Source organism: Elephas maximus, chromosome 13 (genome assembly GCF_024166365.1).
Source record: "Elephas maximus indicus isolate mEleMax1 chromosome 13, mEleMax1 primary haplotype, whole genome shotgun sequence".
NCBI classification, from domain to species: Eukaryota; Metazoa; Chordata; class Mammalia; order Proboscidea; family Elephantidae; genus Elephas; species Elephas maximus.
The window spans coordinates 91,956,260-91,975,832 of NC_064831.1; the positions used below are offsets into that span (position 1 = coordinate 91,956,260).

The 19,573-nt window shown below is 45.3% G+C and overlaps 1 protein-coding gene across 1 annotated transcript in view; it reads right to left on the reverse strand.

The window, feature by feature from the left end:
* The window catches only part of ADAMTS17 (ADAM metallopeptidase with thrombospondin type 1 motif 17), a 473,699-nt gene that overhangs the window by 451,870 nt on the left and 2,256 nt on the right, over positions 1–19,573 (reverse strand). Inside the window, exon 3 of the mRNA XM_049905242.1 lies at positions 10,551–10,716. Within this exon, the coding sequence (XP_049761199.1) occupies positions 10,551–10,716 (166 nt within the window). The remainder of the gene's footprint in view (positions 1–10,550; positions 10,717–19,573) is intronic.

Below are 19,573 nucleotides of genomic sequence, written 5' to 3' on the forward strand. Positions count from 1 at the left end.
ATGAGAAAGATTCACACCAACCTCAGTATGGTAGTTATATCAAGAGAATAAACTAGGGGGATGATAAGGGAGGAACAGAGGGACCTCCAGTTCATAGCCATAAATTTTCATTTTTCGACCCCCTCCAAAAAAAAACCTGCAGCAAACATGGCCAGATGTTCACATGGGTTGAGTCTGAATGTGGGCTTCTACTTTTTGTTTTATTTTGTGATTTTTTTTTTTTTTGCCTAATGTAAACATTTCATAACTAGACTTAATCTATACCTGCTACATTTGATTGCTTCTTTACTGCCTGTATGACTCCCCCACCAAACCCTGAGCCCCATGGAGGCAGAGACCATGCTGTGTCATGGTCTCCAAAGTGTGCCCAGTTACCTAGAGAATACAGTGGCACACAGCAGAGGGTCAACAAATGTCTGACAGCTCAATGAACAAAAGCGAGGGGAACCGTAAGCACATGACCTGTAAGGGCAACTTCTGGTCTGGAAATACTAAAGTTGCTCAATTTCATTATGAATTGGCTCAAAAGGCAGGAAGGACAAATTCAAGGACAATAATGAGAGTCTTTGGCATCCAGCTCAGTGCTCAACAGGCTCTTTCTCTCCCACTTTTTAGAGAACAAGGACATTGAAGTGGCCCCCTTAATAAGGAAGAAGTGGTATACAAATAATATACATTATATCTGCAGAAGCTGCAACAGTAGCTATATTATTAGCTACTAAGTACCACATATGCATTATCTTATTTAATACACCCTAAAAGGGAAATCCCCCATGTGTCTGTCAGTTTGTCATACTGTGGGGGCTTGCGTGTTGCTGTGATGCTGGAAGCTATGCCACCAGTAGTCAGATACCAGCAGGGTCACCCATGGAGGAAAGGTTTCAGCCGAGCTTCCAGACTAAGACAGACTAGGAAGAAGGACCCAGCAGTTTACTTCTGAAAAGCATTAGCCAGTGAAAGCCTTATGAATAGCAGTGGAACATTGTCTGGTATAGTGCTGGAAGATGAGCCCCCCAGGTTGGAAGGCACTCAAAAGATGACTGGGGAAGAGCTGCCTCCTCAAAGTAGAGTCGACCTTACTGACGTGGATGGAGTAAAGCTTTCGGGACCTTCATCTGCTGATGCGGCACTACTCAAAATGAGAAGAAATAGCTACAAACATCCATTAATAATCAGAACCAGGAATGTATGAAGTATGAATCTAGGAAAACTGGAAATGGTCAAAAATTAAATGGAACGCATAAACATTGATATCCTATGCTTTAGTGAGCTGAAATGGGCAGGTATTGGCCTTTTTGAGTTGGACAATCATATAGTCTACTATGCTGGGAATGGCAACTTGAAGAGGAATGGTGTTGCATTCATCGTCAAAAAGAACGTTTCAAGATCTATCCTGAAGTACAATGCTGTCAGTGATAGGATAATATCCATATGCCTACAAGGAAGACCAGTTAATACGACTATCATTCAAATTTACGCACAAACCACTAGGGCCAAAGATGAAGAAATAGATTTTTATCAGCTGCTGCAGTCTGAAATTGATTGATCATGCAATCAAGATGCATTGATAATTACTGGCGGTTGGAATGTGGAAGTTGGAAACAAAGGAGAAGGGTCAGTAGTTGGAAAGCGTGGCCTTGGTGACAGAAACAATGCCGGAGATCGAATGAGAGAATTCTGCAAGACCAACGACTTCTTCATTGCAAATACCTTCACCAACATAAACGGCGACTATACACATGGACCTTGCCAGATGGAACACACAGAAATCAAATTGACCACATCTGTGGAAAAAGATGATGGAAAAGCTCAATATCATCAGTCAGAACAAGGCCAGGGGCTGATTGCAGAAGAGACCATCAATTGCTCATATGCAAGTTCAAGCTGAAACTGAAGAAAATCAGAGCAAGTCCACGAGAGCCAAAATATGACCTTGAGCATATCCCACCTGAAGTTAGAGACCATCTGAACAACAGATTTGACGCACTGAACATTAGTGACCAAAGACCAGATGAGTTGTGGAATGACATTAAGGACATCATCTATGAAGAAAGCAAGAGGTCACTGAAAAGATAGGAAAGAAAGAAAAGACCAAGATGGATGTCAGAGGAGACTATGAAACTTGCTCTTGAACGTCAAGCAGCTGAAGCAAAAGGAAGAATTGATGGAGTAAAAGAACTGAAGAGAAGATTTCAAAGGGCAGCTCCAGAAGACAAAGTAAAGTATTACAATGATATGTGCAAAGAGCTGGAGATGGGAAACAAAAAGGGAAGAACACACTCGGTGTTTCTCAAGCTGAAAGAACTGAAGAAAAAATTCAAGCCTTGAGTTGCAATAGTGAAGGATTCCATGGGGGAAAATATTAAACGACACAGGAAGCATCAAAAAAGATGGAAGGAATACACAGAGTCATTATACCAAAAAGAATTAGTCTATATTCAACCATTTCAAGAGGTGGCATATGATCAGGGACCGATGGTACTGAAGGAAGAAGTCCAAGCTGCTCTGAAGGCATTGGCGAAAAACAAGGCTCCAAGAATTGATGGAATATCAACTGAGATGTTTCAACAAACGGATGCAGCACTGGAGGTGCTCATTTGTCTATGCCAAGAAATATGGAAGACAGCTTCCTGGCCAACTGACTGGAAGAGATCCATATTTATGCCTATTCCCAAGAAAGGTAACCCAACCGAATGTAGAAATTACAGAACAATATCGTTAATATCACAGGCAAGCAAAATTTTACTGAAGATCATTCGAAAACGGCTGCAGCAGTGTATCGACAGGGAACTGCCAGAAATTCAGGCCAGTTTCAGAAGAGGACGTGGAACCAGGGATATCATTGCTGATGTCAGATGGATCCCGGCTGAAAGCAGAGAATACCAGAAGGATGTTTACCTGTGTTTTATTGACTACGCAAAGGCATTCGACTGTGTGGATCATAACAAACTATGGATAACATTGTGAAGCATGGGAATTCCAGAACAATTAATTGTGCTCATAAGGAACCTTTACATAAATCAAGAGGCAGTTGTTCGGACAGAACAAGGGGATACTGATTGGTTTAAAGTCAGGAAAGGTGTGCGTCAGGGCTGTATTCTTTCACCATACCTATTTAATCTGTATGCTGAGCAAATAATCCGAGAACCTGGACTATACGAAGAAGAATGGGGCATCAGGATTGGACCTTCGAAGATTCATTAACAACCTGCATTATGCAGACGACACAACCTTGCTTGCTGAAAGTGAAGAGGACTTGAAGCACTTACTAATGAAGATCATCAAAGACCACAGCCTTCAGTATGGATTGCACCTCAACTTAAAGAAAACAAAAATCCTCACAAATGGACCAAGGAGAAGCATCATGATAAACGGAGAAAAGATTGAAGTTGTCAAGGATTTCATTTTACTTGGATCCACAATCAACAGCCATGGAAGCAGCAGTCAAGAAATCAAAAGATGCATTGCATTGGGTAAATCTGCTGCAAAGGACCTCTTCAAAGTGTTGAAGAGCAAAGATGTCACCCTGAAGACTAAGGTGTACCTGACCCAAGCCATGGTATTTCTGATGGCATCATATGCATGTGAAAGCTGAACAATGAATAAGGAAGACTGAAGAAGAACGCCGCTTTTGAATTGTGGTGTTCGCAAAGAATATTGAATATACCATGGACTGCCAAAAGAACAAACAAATCTGTCTTAGAAGAAGTACAACCAGAATGCTCTTTAGAGGCAAGGATGGTGAGACTGCATCTTACATACTTTGGACGTGTTGTCAGGAGGGATCAGTCCCTGGAAAGGGACATCATGCTTGACAGAGTACAGGGTCAGCGGAAAAGAGGAAGACCCTCAACAAGGTGGACTGACACAGTGGCTGCAACAATGAGCTCAATCATACCAGTGATTTTAAGGATGGCGCAGGACCAGGCAGTGTTTCTTTCTGTTGTGCAGGGGGTCGCTATGAGTCAGAACCGACTCGAGGGCACCTAACAACATAACAACAAAAGGGAAATGACGTCATTAAGCTGTAGATGATGAAACTGAGGTATAGAAAGGCTCATTAACCTTCCTGAGGTTACCCAGCTCTTAAACATTTATCAAGAGTAAAACTGTGAATAGATGACCAGCCAACTATTATATCAGTTCCTCTGGTAAGGTTTCCTTTTCAAATTTCTTCTAAATTTATTTTTTGTTTGTTTGTTTATCTTTTAGGCATTTGTGAGAGTTCTGTTTAATGTCCCCACCAATGTGGCTGGCAGTGGTAACATCTGTTGTGTTCCTTGTCAATAACCCAGAGAAACAGGACAGGCACCAGCATCTCAATTTAAGAAATGAGGAAACCAAGGCACAAGAGGTTAAGGGACTCCTCAGGGGTCACACTAAAGAGAGTCAAGCTTTTAGCCTGTTCTTCTTTCTCTTTCTCATAGAACAAATTTCTCAAGATATATTGGCGCAAATTCAAAACACAATGAGAAACTACTACATACCCACCAGAATGGCTAGAATTAAGAACACTGACAATACCAAGTGTTGGTGAGGATACAGAGTAACTCATTCATTGATGGTGAAAATGTAATATGATACAACCACTTCAAAGAACTATTTTGGCAGTTTGCAATAAAGTTAAATATATACCTACCATAAGCCCAACAATTCCACTCCTAGATATATATCCAATAGAAATGAGTGCATATGTAAGCAAAACACATGTACAAGAATCCTCATTTCACTCATTCATAATAGCCAAAAAGGGAATAATTTAAATATTTATCAACAGGAGTGGTATACTGATACAAAGGATTATTGCCACAGAGATAATAAGTAGTGAAGGATTGATACACACAAACTACATGCAACAACCTGAACAAATCTCACACATTACACTGAGCAAAAGAAGTCAGACACAAAGAGTACACACTATATGACTCCATTTAAATGAGGTTCAAGAACAGGCAAACCTAATCCAGATTGTCACAAGTCAGAAAAATTGTTTCCTCTCCTAGGGACGGAGAGGGCTATTGGCTGGAAAAGGAGTATGAGGACAGTGTGTGGGTGACGGGAACCGTCTACATCTCGGTTTATAGTGGTTACACAGAGATACACATCTGTAAAAATTCACTGAACTACACATAATATGTTTATATTTTACTATACATAAGTTACACCCGACCCCAACAATGGACTCAAACTTCCAGTGATCATTACGATGGCACTGGGCAGCGTTTCATTCTATCATAAAGTCACCATGAGTGAGAGCCAACTGAACATCAACTAAAAACAAGTTAGACCTGAAGAAATTTGCTTTTAAAGACTGATTTTTGGTTAGATTCTATTTGAAAAATGGGGGGCTGCCTTGTTGTTGTTGTTGCTGCTGTTGTTATTTAATTTTAAGCATGCAAAGCATGAAAAACAGCTGCTACTGGGTTCTTACAAATAACTACATAATAGTGGAAGATGCAGGCGAAACATTTAAAATTAGGTGTCCACTTATAAGACATGTCCGATATCTCAAAATTAGGCAATTATGTTTGATTTTGTGGTTGTCTCCCTAAATAGCTGTCCTGCTCTTTGGGTGGAACTGACCACATCCCAGCCTCCAGGCTAGGCTCTGAGCGTTCAAAGTCAAGCAGGGTAATACATTCCTCTTCCACAGTGATGGGTTCCAGCCATCCAGACCTATGCTATCAGCACATGTCAATCTACACAGCATTCTATGCCTTCGTGGAAAGTTTAGGATACTTGCTGGGGCATTTGAGAAACAGACATTGTCCAGTATTCTGGTATAATTTGGAAATGTGAAAACTGGAACTGCCGTAGCCTCTTTGTAACCATGAGAGAAGCCAGCTGAAGAAAAAGCTGTCTTACAGGCAAAGAACTGCAGAGACGCCAAGCCCACCTGAGCGAGCCTTACCTGAAACCCAACCTATTGCTGGACTCCTGTATTTCATATGCCCATGTTAATGATGTCTTTAATATTTTAGCCAGTTTGATTTCTGCTATTTCTAAACAATTGATACAAACCACAAGTCCCAATCAATTATATATAACATATGTAATTGTACATGCAAGTTACTGCATAAATTAGCAATACGTCATTTTTAAAGAGTTACGGTAACCTCCAAATATTCACTAAAATTAACTTTATGATGCTATACATGAACCAAAAAAAACAAACTCATTGCCATCAAGTTAACTCCAACTCATAGCGAGCCTACAGGGCAGAATGGAACTGTCCCACAGGACTTCCAAGGAGCGCCTGGTGGATTTGAACTGCTGATCTTTGGTTAGCAGCTGTAGCTCTTAACCACAATGCCAGCAGACAACACTATAAAACAACTACAACGATTTTTTTAAAACAATCCTTGCCTTTAAAACAATCAATGCCTTCACAGACACCACTGTTGGATGGAATATTTGGGTTCTAAAGAGTTCATCACTACTCAGAGAGTTTGTAGGATTCCTATTTTCAAAGTTCCTGGTGGCAAATGAGTCCTATTATTTTACCATCTTGAATCTTGAATATACCATAGACTGCCAGAAGAACAAACATATCTGTCTTGGAAGAAGTGCAGCCAGAATGCTCCTCAGAGGCAAGGATGGCAAGACAATGTCTCACATACTTCAGACATGTTATCAGGAGGGATCAGTCCCTGGAGAAGGACATCATGCTTGATAAAGTAGAGGGCCTGCGAAAAATAGGAAGACCCTCAACAAGATGAATTAAGAAAGGCTGCAACAATGGGCTTAAACATAGCAACAACTGTGATGATGACGCAGGACCAGGCAGTGTTTCTTTCTGTTGTACACACAGTGGCTATGAGTTGGAACTGACTTGGTGGCACCTAACAACAACAAACTGTGTGAAAATAAATTTCTGTTAAAGCCATCCATTTGTGGGTTTTCTGTTAGAGCACCGTTAGATAACTAAGGTGCTAGCTAAGTCTAGTAAAAGGACCATTGTCTTTATCAACACAGCAACAAGGTCTACTGAGTAATTCATACAAAGCAAGAAAAGACCAAAAGCAAAATGAGGCCTCTCTTCTGGGTCTGGCTCCCACTTACATATACACACTGCTCCTTCACAACACACACGTCCACATGGGGTATGAGTGCAAGGAAGGGGAGATTAGCTTTTAATTAGCCATTGGCATAGCTGCTCTTGTTCTAACTTCCTTCCCAGCACATCCACCCCTCCCCAGTTTTGTTTATTTTGTTTGCTTCATTAAAACCTAAACATTATATCAGAAGGGTACCTCAAAACTATTCTTAGGAACAAAAATGCAAACACCAGCAAAATTTATCATTTTGTCAGCAATTCCTGGTCACTCCCCTCAAGAGGATGGGAGTTGGTAACTAGACAAATATTCTCTGATGTCAACAGCAAACACAACTGGGTTTCTGATCACTGAGGAGCAGTTGATGAGTGCTGGCTTGCGTGGAGGGAAAAGTGGAAATAAAACCAGGACTTTAAACCAGTTCCTTCCAGTTCATACCCCTGCTGAGAACTTGTATTTCCACCCCAGATACACTACATCAGAATCTACAGTTTAACAAGATTTCCAGGTGATTCTTAGGTATAATAAATTTGAGAACCACTGCTTTACTGGTGGTTCTCAGAATTGGTCCCTAACCAGCAATATTAACATCCCCTGGGAACTTGTTAGAAATGCAAATACTCGGCGGGGGTTCAAATGGGGATAAACTGGTTCCAAGCCCCGAGGAAAACACCTAGGCCCTTGGGTTTCATTGTATGGCCCTGCTTGATGGTTCTCACCAGAGGAAATCCACAGCTGGTGGCCCATATGTGCTATAACTCATGTCTAATTTTTTTTTTTTTTTTTTTAGTGAAGTAGTTCTCAATGCTGGCTGAACATCTGAACACCTGGGGAACTTTCAAACAGCCAGCTGCACGGGCTGCACTGAAGACCAGTTACACTGGGTCTCCGGGGGTAGGACCTGGGTCTTCGTAGTTCTTACTACCCAGGTGATGCCAATGTAAGCCAAGGCTGAGAACCACTGTTTCAGCATAAATCCCTCTGCTTCTGACCTTATATATTCAGATCAGCTTCGGAAAATGCAAAAAGATTTTGAATTACTAACAATCATTTACTTGAAAACAGAGAAAAAAAATTATCCACCAATACTGAACTAGATAGGATCAACAAGCCCACCCACACGAACAACCACTGGATTTATCAAAACCCCTATTTCCCATTGTTGTCGTTAGCTGCCATTGAGCTGGCTCCAACTCATGGCAACTTCACGTGTAACAGAACGAAACACTGCCCAGTCCTGTGCCATCTTCGTGATCACTGGTGTGTTTGAACCTTTAAGCTACTGTGTCAATCCATCTTATTGAGGGTTTCGCTCGTTTTCGCTGACCCTCTACTTTACCAACCATGATGTTCTTTTCTGGCAATTGGTCTTTCCTGATGATACATCCAAAATAAGCAAGTCTAAGGAACATTCTGGTTGTATTTCTTCTAAGACTGATTTGTTTATTCTTTTTGCAGTCCACAATATATTCATTATTCTCCACCAGAGCCACAGTTCAAACACCAATTATTCTTCTGTTTATCTTTTTCATTATGCAACTTTCACATGCATACGAGGCGACTGAAAAAACCATGGCTTGGGGTCAGGCGTACCTTAATCATTAAAGTGATAGTTCGCCTTTTAAAAGTTTAAAGAGGTCTTTTGCAGCAGATTTCCCCAATACAATATGTCGTTTGATTTCTTGACCGCTGCTTCCATGAACATTGATTTTTGAACCAAATACAATGAAATTATTGACAACGTCAATTTCTTCTCCATTTATCACGATGTTATTCATCAGTCTAGTTGTGAGGATTTGTGTTTTCTTCACATTCAGGTGTAATCCATACCGAAGGATCCATACTGTTTCCCATTAGAGGGTATTTTTAAATACTGGTCATTGTACACCTAGGTCTACCTTTTGTTAGAGTGCAGAAAGTAACAGAGGAAAAGCCCTGGTGCCTGGTGCCATTCTCTCTGCATATACCATCCCAAGTTCCCTGTGGCTTCAGAGACAGCCTCTATTCAGCAAAATCACCTATAAGGCCGCCTACTAGACGCAGACCAGGCTAAGGAGGGCAAAAGTCTGGCTAGAATGAGGTCTACACAGCACACAACAGCTGAGCAGTGAGACTCACTTACAAATAACAATGTTGTTCTAGAATGATACAATCAATTTATTTCTGAGGTCCTTGGAATGCTAAACCAAGAAACACGCACACAAAAATAAGTCTTAAAACTCCCAAAGGCTAGCCGTGGGGTCCCGTGCTCTCCTGCCATGAATTGCAGATTGTGGGTCTTCATCAGAGGACATCTGCAGATGGACTGCTAGTTACACAGCACCAGGAAATGTGCTTAAACCCCTGACAGGTGACCATCAGGCTGCTCGCACAGAAGACAGGGGTCCTGGGTGGTCACCCTGAGTGGCACAACAGAATCTCCTTTAAAAACACTGATACCCAAATCACACTTCAGACCCATTAGATCAGGATTCTTGGGGGATGGCCAGCACATGGCATTTTTAAAGCAGCAGTCCTCACACTTCGGTGACCACTGAAATCACCTAGAGGACTTGTGAAGCCACAGATTCCTGGGCCCACCCCCAGAGTTTCTGAGTCATCAGGTCCCCAGGTGCTGCTGATGCTGCTGGCCCAGGGTCACACTTCAAGGATCACTGCTTTAAAAGTCCCCCAGAGCAAAAACCAAACCCATCACCATCAAGTCAATTCTGGCTCTTAGCGACCCTATAGAACAGAGCAGAACTGCCCCATGGGGTTTCCAAGGCTGTAATCTTTTTGGAAGCAGACTGCCACATCTTTCTCCAGTGGAGCAGCTGGTGGTTTTGAACCTCAGACCTTTCAGTTAACAGCCAAGCATTTAACCATTGTGCAACCAGGGATCCTTTAAGTCCCCCAAGCCAAAAAACCAAACCTGTTGGCATTAAGTCCATTCTGACTCATAGTAGCCCTATTAAACAGGGTAGAGCTGCCCCACAGGGCTTCTAAGGCTATAATCGTTATCAAGCAGACTGCCACATCTTTCTCCCCGGGAGTGGCTGGTGGGTTCGAACTGCTGACCTTTCGGTTAGCAGCCAAGCTCTTAACCACTGCACCACCAGGGAGCCTTCGAAGGTCCCCAGGGAACTCTAACTAGTGCTGCCCAGCTGAGGACCACCGGATCAGAAGAGCAAGCTCTGGGAGAGCTTCAGGGGAGGGAATTCTCACTCCAGCTCTGCCACCAACCCGAGGTCTGACAAATAAGCCACTGAGCTTTTCCTGTCTTTAGCCTGCTCCTGACATACAAAATCGAAGCATGGCATGAATGAGATCCTGGGTTCCTTCCAAAAACAAAATGATGACTTTTCCAAAGGCCCGCTACCCGTGAAATCTGCCCTAATATGCGTAGACAGAAAGGAGAAGGTTGATTACTAAAGGTCTTGCTCACATGACTCGTGTGTATTTGGAGATACACCTGTGAGTGTGCACTGAACCACTGGTGCCATTTCTCAGACTCACCTGTTAGAACCTTGCAACGCTGCCCAGGGACCTGCACCTCGGCAGAGGGGCCGGGTGTTGAGGACCACTTGCGCCTGACCAGATGCTCTCGTCCACTGAAGGGGTCCCAGGAGTTGTTGAGCGGCTGGATGAGCACCTGCTCCTGCCCAAGGTGAATGAGACCAACCTGCCAGAAACGAGAGGACAGTGGGGCATCAGCCATCCTCACTCACACATGTCCACAGCCTCAGCAGCCTGAGGGGGCACAGGCACCTCAAGGATCTGGTTTTCAAGCCTTAGATTTTTCCTGGCAGATTGCTGTTTTGCATGAGTTTCTGTGTGACCTCGAAACAGCCCATTGAGCATCTCGGGTGAAGAGAAAACACCAAGGGTGTGTGTAGGGGTGGGTGGAGGCAGAGATTACATACAGCCATGATCACTTTCCAACTCTGCTTTCAAACAAGATGCATTACTTTATCATGATAATAAACTTCTTGATTTAAAAACATATTTTTAAAATCATCCCCCAAAAGTCCACTTGAGAAGGCAACCCCAAAATTGCTGACAATGAACAATTATATCCTTAATGGGAAAATGTATCTTATTGCTGGGGATACTTAGAATTGAATATAAAAACCAAAAACAAACCCAGTGCCGTCGAGTCGATTCCGACTCATAGCGACCCTATAGGACAGGGTAGAACTGGCCCATAGAGTTTCCAAGAAGTGCCTGGCGGATTTGAACTGCCAACCTTTTGGTTAGCAGCTGTAGCACTTAACCACTACGCCACCAGGGTTTCCATAGAATTGAATATAAGATGAAATAAGACCTATAGTATCAATAGTTTTGTGATAGAGAATTTGTACACTTTTTTAGAATTCGTAACGTTGAAGAGAATTTGGGAAGATGACAAATGGAATGGATCTGTTATTCTAATTTAAAGTGTTTAATTGATTTACATTTGTGATTGTACAGTGAAATATTATTAGATTTATAAGTAGTATGAGAATATTGAGAACTTAAGACTTCCCATATTTGTAAAACTAAGTTATTAGGTTTATGAGAATTACTTAAGTACTTGAGAAGGGTTTGTTTTTTAATCAGACAGCCAAAGAACTTAAAACTAAATATTGTTTTCAATGTTTAGAAGTTGTCAATGGCCAAATTTGTAAATGGAGCCAAATATTATTCAAGCCTCGTTTGCAAAAACTTGCTAGATTTATAAACAGAAAAAGATGTGTAAATTAAATGAAAAACCTAAAAATTAGGATTTTTAACCTGTCACTTTACTAAAAAACAAAAACTCCAAACCAGCTGCCATGGAGTGGATGCTAACTCATGGCAACCCCATGTGTGCAGAACAGAACTTCTCCACAGGGTTTTCAAGGCTGTGACCTTTCTGAAGCAGACCACCAGGACTGTCTTCTCAGGTGCCTCTGGGTGGGTTCCAACCAACAACCTTCCAGTTAGTTATTGAGTGCTTAACTGTTTACATCATCCAGGGCTTTACTAAAGTGAATAGTAATTCTAAAAAGAAAAAAAAATACATCATGCAATAAAGTGAATATTAATCCTAAGAAGAAAAAAATACATCATGCAAAGAACTTTTCCCCTCTCTTGGGATCAGTTCTGACAGCATTAAAACAGTTTACCTGTCTTCCAGGGGGTACCTGAGCCAACTTCCCTCCTTAAACAGAGTCAGCGAAACAAGACAAACCTCCCACAGGGAGTCGGCAGGGCTGAGAGAGGACCTGGCATTTGTACAGTGTCTGCAGACAACAGCCTCCCTCCTGGACACAGCTCCTGGACCGCCTTTGCCTAAACAGGTTCCACAGACCCGGTGGATCAGTCCTAGGCTCTCTCTCCTACCATCATCTTCAAGAAGCCATAAAATTCTAAACCCTAGCATGCCCCAAGCTCTCAAACCCTAAAAAAAAAAAAAAATAGCGCGCACCAAAATCACCTAGGGATCTCGGGTGAGACCGGAGCATTTGCATTTCTAACATTGGCCTTGTGATACCGCTGGTCCGGGGAGCCCACTTTGAGAAGCACTGCTCTAAACCAAAGAACAGTTCTCCCTCCAGCCTCGGTGCAGATCCCACTCAAGCCAGTTCTCCCTCCAGCCTCGGTGCAGATTCCACTCAAGCCAGTTCTCCCTCCAGCCTCTGGTGCAGATCCCACTCAAGCCAAATGACGCCAAACCAGCCAACTGCCACCGGATCAACTCCGACTCACAGGAATCCCGGGGTCGGAGGAGAACTGCGCTCCACAGGGCTCTCGCTGGCTGATTTTTCAGAAGAAGATTAGCAGGCCTTTCTTCTGAGGCACCTCTGGGAAGACGCGAACCTTCAACCTTCTGGTTAGCAGCTGAGAGCATTAACTGTTCACACCACCCAAGGGACCCCACCAAATAACGCAGACCCCCAGTAAATTCTGCAACAGCAGATCCTCTCTGTGAGTAAATCAGATCAACTAAGGTCTCCCACAACCTTTAGTCTTCAAGATACCATGAGACTATACTTACTATTCTAAGCAGATTTCAAGGTTTCCATTTCATTAGAACTTTTGCCAAGGATAACTGGGAGATTTACTGCCCAAATAAAACTGTCTTAAAGTGGCATTGCCCAGCCTGCAGGAAAGCACAGCTTTCTTTCCTGTCCTTTGAAGTTAAAACTTGCATTTGTTCACGAAGAAACTTTGGGGAGGCTGAAGAAGTGGAGGTGGGGTCACCTGGTGGGATACATAAAGGCCGCTGCACGTGTGCGTAAAGAAAGCCTCAATTCAGAACACCCCCACCAGTTCTTTCAGTGCAAACGCCAGTGTCACAAGGAAGCTGGTCGGAGGTGGCAGCGTACAGGGTGCTGCTCCACACGGAAGGAGCCCAGTGCTCTGACAAAGGGGCTGGACCCTCCCAAAACGCTCTGATGGAAATCAACAACGCCCTTGGGTCTAGCACTTTCAAAGCCAGTGAGCATTCGTTCAGTCCAGTATTGGCCTTTACAAGCTGTGATGTAAAAGGCCAGGCAGAGGTCACCCCAATGCGATACACTCAGCTTGGTGAGACACCCTTTTAAAATTTTATATTTAGGCGTATATGTACACGCATACCTACATACGCACATACATATAGACATAAAACCAGCTGCCATCAAGTTGACACGTATGACCGACCCCATGTATGTCAGAGGAGAACTGTGCTCCATAGGGCTCTCAATGGCTGACTTTTTGGAAGTAGATCACTAGACCTTTCTTCTGAGGCACCCCTGGGTGGACTAGAACCTCCAACCTTTCAGCTGGCAGCAAGCACATTAATATACATATACAGACATAAATACACACGTACATATATATATACACACGCACACATCAGCATAATCTAGCTCCTTGGGGAAGTTTTCCTTTAGAATATCTTCCCTGGAGGGACCCACATGCTGGTTTACACACATTTGGGGAAAAAATGGCAATGGTAGTGAGAGGTGGGTTAATGGATGAATGGGGTGTAGTCTACCGAGTTGCCACTTGCCCTCTTGTGGTCTGTTCTCAAGCAGGATATGGCCAGGACTAACACCCAGGAAGAAGGTGGCTGGGCCAAGCCCTCACCCAAGGGCCAGTACAGGGAAGGACTAGACCTGCTCCTCCTTAATCCCAGCCTCACATCACTTTACTCTCTGAGGCATCTCTACAGCTGACTTTAACATCATGCCACCATCACATTACCAGTAGTGAAATGTTGTATTGAAAAGTGTCCCTGCTGATCCCCCACAACCTCGGCCCAGTGCCAATACTTGTCAGCCCTGCCTTACCCATCCCTGGCCTTACCTCCCCTCCCCTGTCCAGCCTCTTCTCTCTGCAGAATTAATCCCCCTTCCCTGCAGGCCCACCACACTGTGTCCAGCCCACTGCAGTACAGTGCATTTGCCATGGCCTAGTAGATAGCTGGTTCCTCTGAGGCTGGATCTGGCTCGTTCCTCTTTACGTTTCCAACATCTATCATGTAATAGCTACTAAAGAGAATGTCCGGAATGGAATGGAATGGAATGGAATGGAGCGGAAAGAATGAATGCAATAAATGGAATAGACCAGAAAAGGAGGAGAAGGGACAGGAGAGGTGAATGGAGTGGAATGGAATGGACTTTCTGCAGTCTCCCTTGCTCTGGGGTTCTCATCCCTGGCTGCACAACTCCTGGCGCCTAAGCCTCACTCCGGGCCAACTGGATCAGACTCTCTAGATGGAATCCAGCCACTGGTATTTTTTAAAAGCTTGCCAGGAGATTTCAATGTACGACCAGGTTGGTAACTGCTGTTCAACCTTTAAACTGGGTGCCAGAGACCCTTGTTTGCAATGTCTGGGGAATCCTGGATTTGGACTGCCTACACGAAGCTAGTGCCTGGGCCTTCCTGTGACTGTGGGGCTCTGCCCACTGCTGGGTGGTGCAAATGGTTAACACACTCAGCTGCTAACCGAAAGGCTGGAGATTTGAGTCCACCCGGAGGCCCCTCAGAAGAAAGGCCTGGCCATCTACTTCCAAAAAATCAGCCACTGAAAACTCTAGGACGCACAGCACTACTCTGACACGCCGAAGGCTGCCGTCAGAATCAATTCAACGGCAACTGGGTGTTTTTAGTGAATACCAGCACAACTCCTTGACATAACTTAGAAAATGTTTTTGCACAATGTCAAGGAAATCAGCTGGTCACAGCGTTACTCTGGAACTGAAGAAAATACCTCTGTCTGGGGGAGAAAGCCCCATGACCACTGAACTGCTGTCCTGGTTCAGGGTAGTTCAGGGCCATGAGAGCCCGGGGACCCTCCCCAGCCCTCTCCTCAGGAGGCGGGAGCTCCATGCTGAACAGGGACGAGTCTCACACTGCCTTTCCTACATCAAGAAACTTAGCGTAGATAGTTTGAGGAAAAAAAAAAAAAACAGTTGCCACCGACGCCCACTCATGATAACCCCACGTGCATCAGATAAGGGCTGTGCTTCACGGGGTTTCCACGGCTGATTTTTTTGGAAGTAGGTTGCCAGGCCTTTTTTCTGAGGCACCTCTGGGTGAACTCGGGTGGCTCAAGAGGATGGAGCAGATTGGGGCTGGAGGTCCACCTGTATGTGCCTCTGGTCTCCTGGGGGCCTCAGTACAGTCAGGCTCACACCTCTTGCACAGAAAGAGCACACGCGACCTGGCACATGCACCAGGGGCTTCCCAAGCCCAGGCCAGAGTCCCCCTGCCCGTCTCCTAGAGCACCATTCAAAGTCCCGCTGTGCGACTGCCGCTGCAAATGCAGACGACCTGCACACAAGCCTGGCCTGCCTTCCCACGCCAGCTTCCCTGGGGCGGGGCTCACTGCTGGCTCCCCTTCTCATCACCAGATAGTCAGTGACTGGAGGGCTGTCCACTCATCCTTCAAAATCTCCCTCGAAGCCCGCCTGCCTTTCCATTTCCGCAATATAAGCACCCACCCACCTCCAGTGCCCCCCACCCTGCCAGACCACCCCCCACCACCATCACATGGGGCTTCCCTAATCAACAGTCCACACTGCTCCTCTAGGCCAGGGGTTCTGAAAGTGGGGTCCCCAGACCAGCAGCATCACCTGGAAACTTATTAGAAATGCAAGTTCTCAGGTTCCACCCCAGAACTGCTGGATCTGAATCTCTGAGGGTGGGACCCAGACGTCTGTGGTTAACAGGACCTCCAGGGAATTCAGAAAGGCTCAAGCTTGAGAACCACTGCCTTAGGATAAATTCCAGGTGCTTAGGGTTGCATCTGGGCCCACTCCATGAAATCCATGGGTCCCTCATCTCAGGAAGGATAGACGTGGTGGTCGTTACTCCTCCCTCCCTTCCAGAATCTGAGGCCATTCCCTTGGGCTCCACTCCTCCTGCTCCCTGAAGACCTTGCTTCTGGAAGCCTCCCTGCAGCCTCCCCCTCAGCCACCCTGCAGGCTGGCGGCCCTGCCCTTCTGTGCAGCTCCGCCCATCTCCCGGCAGAGCCTGTACTGTATTCTCTCTGAGGCCAGTTGAGAATCTACTATGGTGTCCTACATGTGGCAGGTGCATGGGAATGATCTGCTCATTCAGCCAACGTGTGGACTGATAGATCGATTTATAGCTGGAAAAGTCTGGGGGCAACCTGTGGGGCAAGAAAAGGAACAAATTTTTAATGCCTTAATGTGCCAGGCCACTCAATGGTTTCACACCCTCTGTCTCATTTCATGGAAACCCTGGTGGCGTAGTAGTTAAGTGCTATGGCTACTAGCCAGAACGTCAGCAGTTCAAGTCTACCAGGCACTCCTCGGAAACTCTAAGGGGCAGTTCTATTCTGTCCTAAAGAGCCGCTATGAGTCAGAATCAACTTGACAGCAATGGTTTTGTCTCATTTCATGTGGGGCCAGTGGTTGTTCAGTGGTAGAATTCTCACCTTCCATGCAGGAGACCTGGGCTCGATTCCCTGCCAATGCACCTCACACATAGCCAGCACTTGTGTGTCAGCAGAAACTTGCATATTGCTATGATCCTGAACAGGTTTCACAGAGCATCCAGTCTAAGACGGACCAGGAAGAGAGGCCTGGCAATCTACTTCTGAAAATCAGCCGGTGAAAACCCTATGAATCAAAATGGTCTGATCCACGACCAATCATAGGGATAGCACAGGACTGGGCGGTGTTTCCTTCCACTATGCATGGGGTCATCTGGAGTCAGGGACCAACTCGATGGCAGCGAACATTTCATTCTCTTAATAGCCGTATAAGGCCGACGTGATGCAACCCTTTATGGCTGCACCCAGGAAGCTCAAAGGAGTGAAGTGACTCACCTAAGATCACTGGGCCCCATTCCTAGCCCTGAATGCCCCTGCGGCTTCCTTTCCATGAATCACTGTGCCTGTGTGCAGAGGAACGCACAGGGAAAGCTCAACCAATGACTCTGCCTGGTTCCCTCCAACACACTGGCTGCAAAATCGTCTCCCACTGCACAGACCGAGGCCAGGCAGCTGCAGCGCTTCAGAGTTCAGAAAACGCGCTCCAAGGACGCCATCAGCCTAAGGACAGTTCTTCAATTCATCATCTCATCGTGTACTTCCTTTTCCTGTTTTACGCATTGCCAACTAAAAGTTCAAAGCGGAACATCTATTTTCATGTCCTAGGTGATGGTCACTGGCCACCTGGCACCCATGAGCAGCGATGCCGCAAGCATCCAGTATCTGGCATCCTAAGAGAGCTGAGCCTAGCTCTGGAGGGCTGCAGTGGGAGGGAAGGCGTGGGCAACAGCAATCAGAGAGCAACGTAAAAAAACAGAAAGAGAAAACCATTAATATTTGAGCTGCGGTTTTTGAAGGCCCAAGAAGGGCCGCTTGCAGGCTTCTCAAGATACGACACAGAGAGAAGAGGCATCACCAGGCCTGCATCTCTGCCCTCTGCCGAAAGGTGGAACACAAAACCAAATGCAATTTACTCTTCACATCCCATTAACAATTAGGTAATGATCTATTCTAATTACTTATCTCCTTTAAATAGACAGCAAATGGATCTAGAAACCAGCAGCCCGATTCTACGCACCTGGGGTCAGAGGCTGCAGCTCCCTACTCCTGAGCTCCACGCTCTCCGCTAAGCCATTCTGGAGCTGTTCGGTACAGGGGGATGTACTGGCAGTTAAAATGTTACCGACATCGGGGTGCTGTTTAGTGGCACACAGCCACATTTTTTTGTCTATGGACTGTTTATGGCTGCTTCTGCGCTAAGCCCAAAATATTTACTGTGGTCCTTCAGAGAAAATGTGCCTACCCCGCGCTACATGACTCTTTGGATACTTTGCATTGGAGGAGGTTTTGAAATGCCCCATCCGCAGCCACCAAAATCATCTACTTGACATCTGTCCTCGTTCCCACGCCTTTCAGCTGAGCCAGTTCCAACAGACGCACACACAGCTCCACACTCAACTTCCCAGTGCTTTCCCAGCCGTCAATTAAAACAAAATCATCACTGAACAGTTGAGAACTACAATGGAAGTAAGATGGAGCGCAATGACACGTGGGTAGCCTTGAGTTCCTGTTGCTTGCTTTTACTTATGTCTTCCTGGAGGACCTCGCAACCCAGAAATCCATTCCCAGTGACCACGCTGCAGCTTCCCTCCTGCCTTCAGCCCTTCATTTATGTGTAATCAGGGAACCCGTGTGCAACACCCAGCTTCCCACAAACGGGCTGAACACGGCAGACTAAACAACAGAAGTGTGTGGTCAAGCAGGAGTTTAAAGTCTTAGAGGTCCACCAGCAACTTGTTCACACTGAACTTGGTTTCTTGGCCAGGTTCCTTTCTCTAAAGCACAGCGCCCTCACATGGTGCCAAAGGGAAGCATGGCCTTCCTGAGAAACCAGAGGACTTAAATGAACCCTCTCTCTGCTCGGATCCCATCTGTGAGCAGGCTGAGAACTCACTCTCTGTAGGATTTTAAATCAATGCTATCCAGATTTCCACCCTCAGGTCCTTCACAGATAGTTCCTCGCTGGAAACTTTACACCAAGAAGTATAAACTCTGACCTCGACAGAAACTTACTAAACCGCAGCAAATGGGATTCAGATGTTTCCATGTACAATACAGTGATGTGACCTAGCCTTTAAACACTTTGGCAAATACACGAAAAATGATGTGGGCCTTAGAGTCCCTCCCAGAACATGATACAGCCTTGACTTTCCTCCTAAAGAGATCTGGGCCTCCTTCGCTCCTCTTTGTGCCTCCTCACCCTCAGCCCACTGTCTCTGCCCCAGCTACACGCTGGCCCCCAACCAGGCCCCCACCAGTTTTCCCTGCTTACCCCAAAGCAGCCAATTCCCAGCCAAGCAAAAGTGGATCACACCCTGATCAAGACTCAGCAAATTCCTGAACGGGGAACTCATGAAGGCCAATCCTAGGAGCTCACCCCACCATTCCCCCACACACCCGGAAAGAAAGCAGAAGTGATAACTACTTTATTCTTCTGTCTCAGATAGAGACATGGATGCCAGGCTTCCTAGCTTTGGTGCACATTCTAGGTGACGTGTCACAGACTACA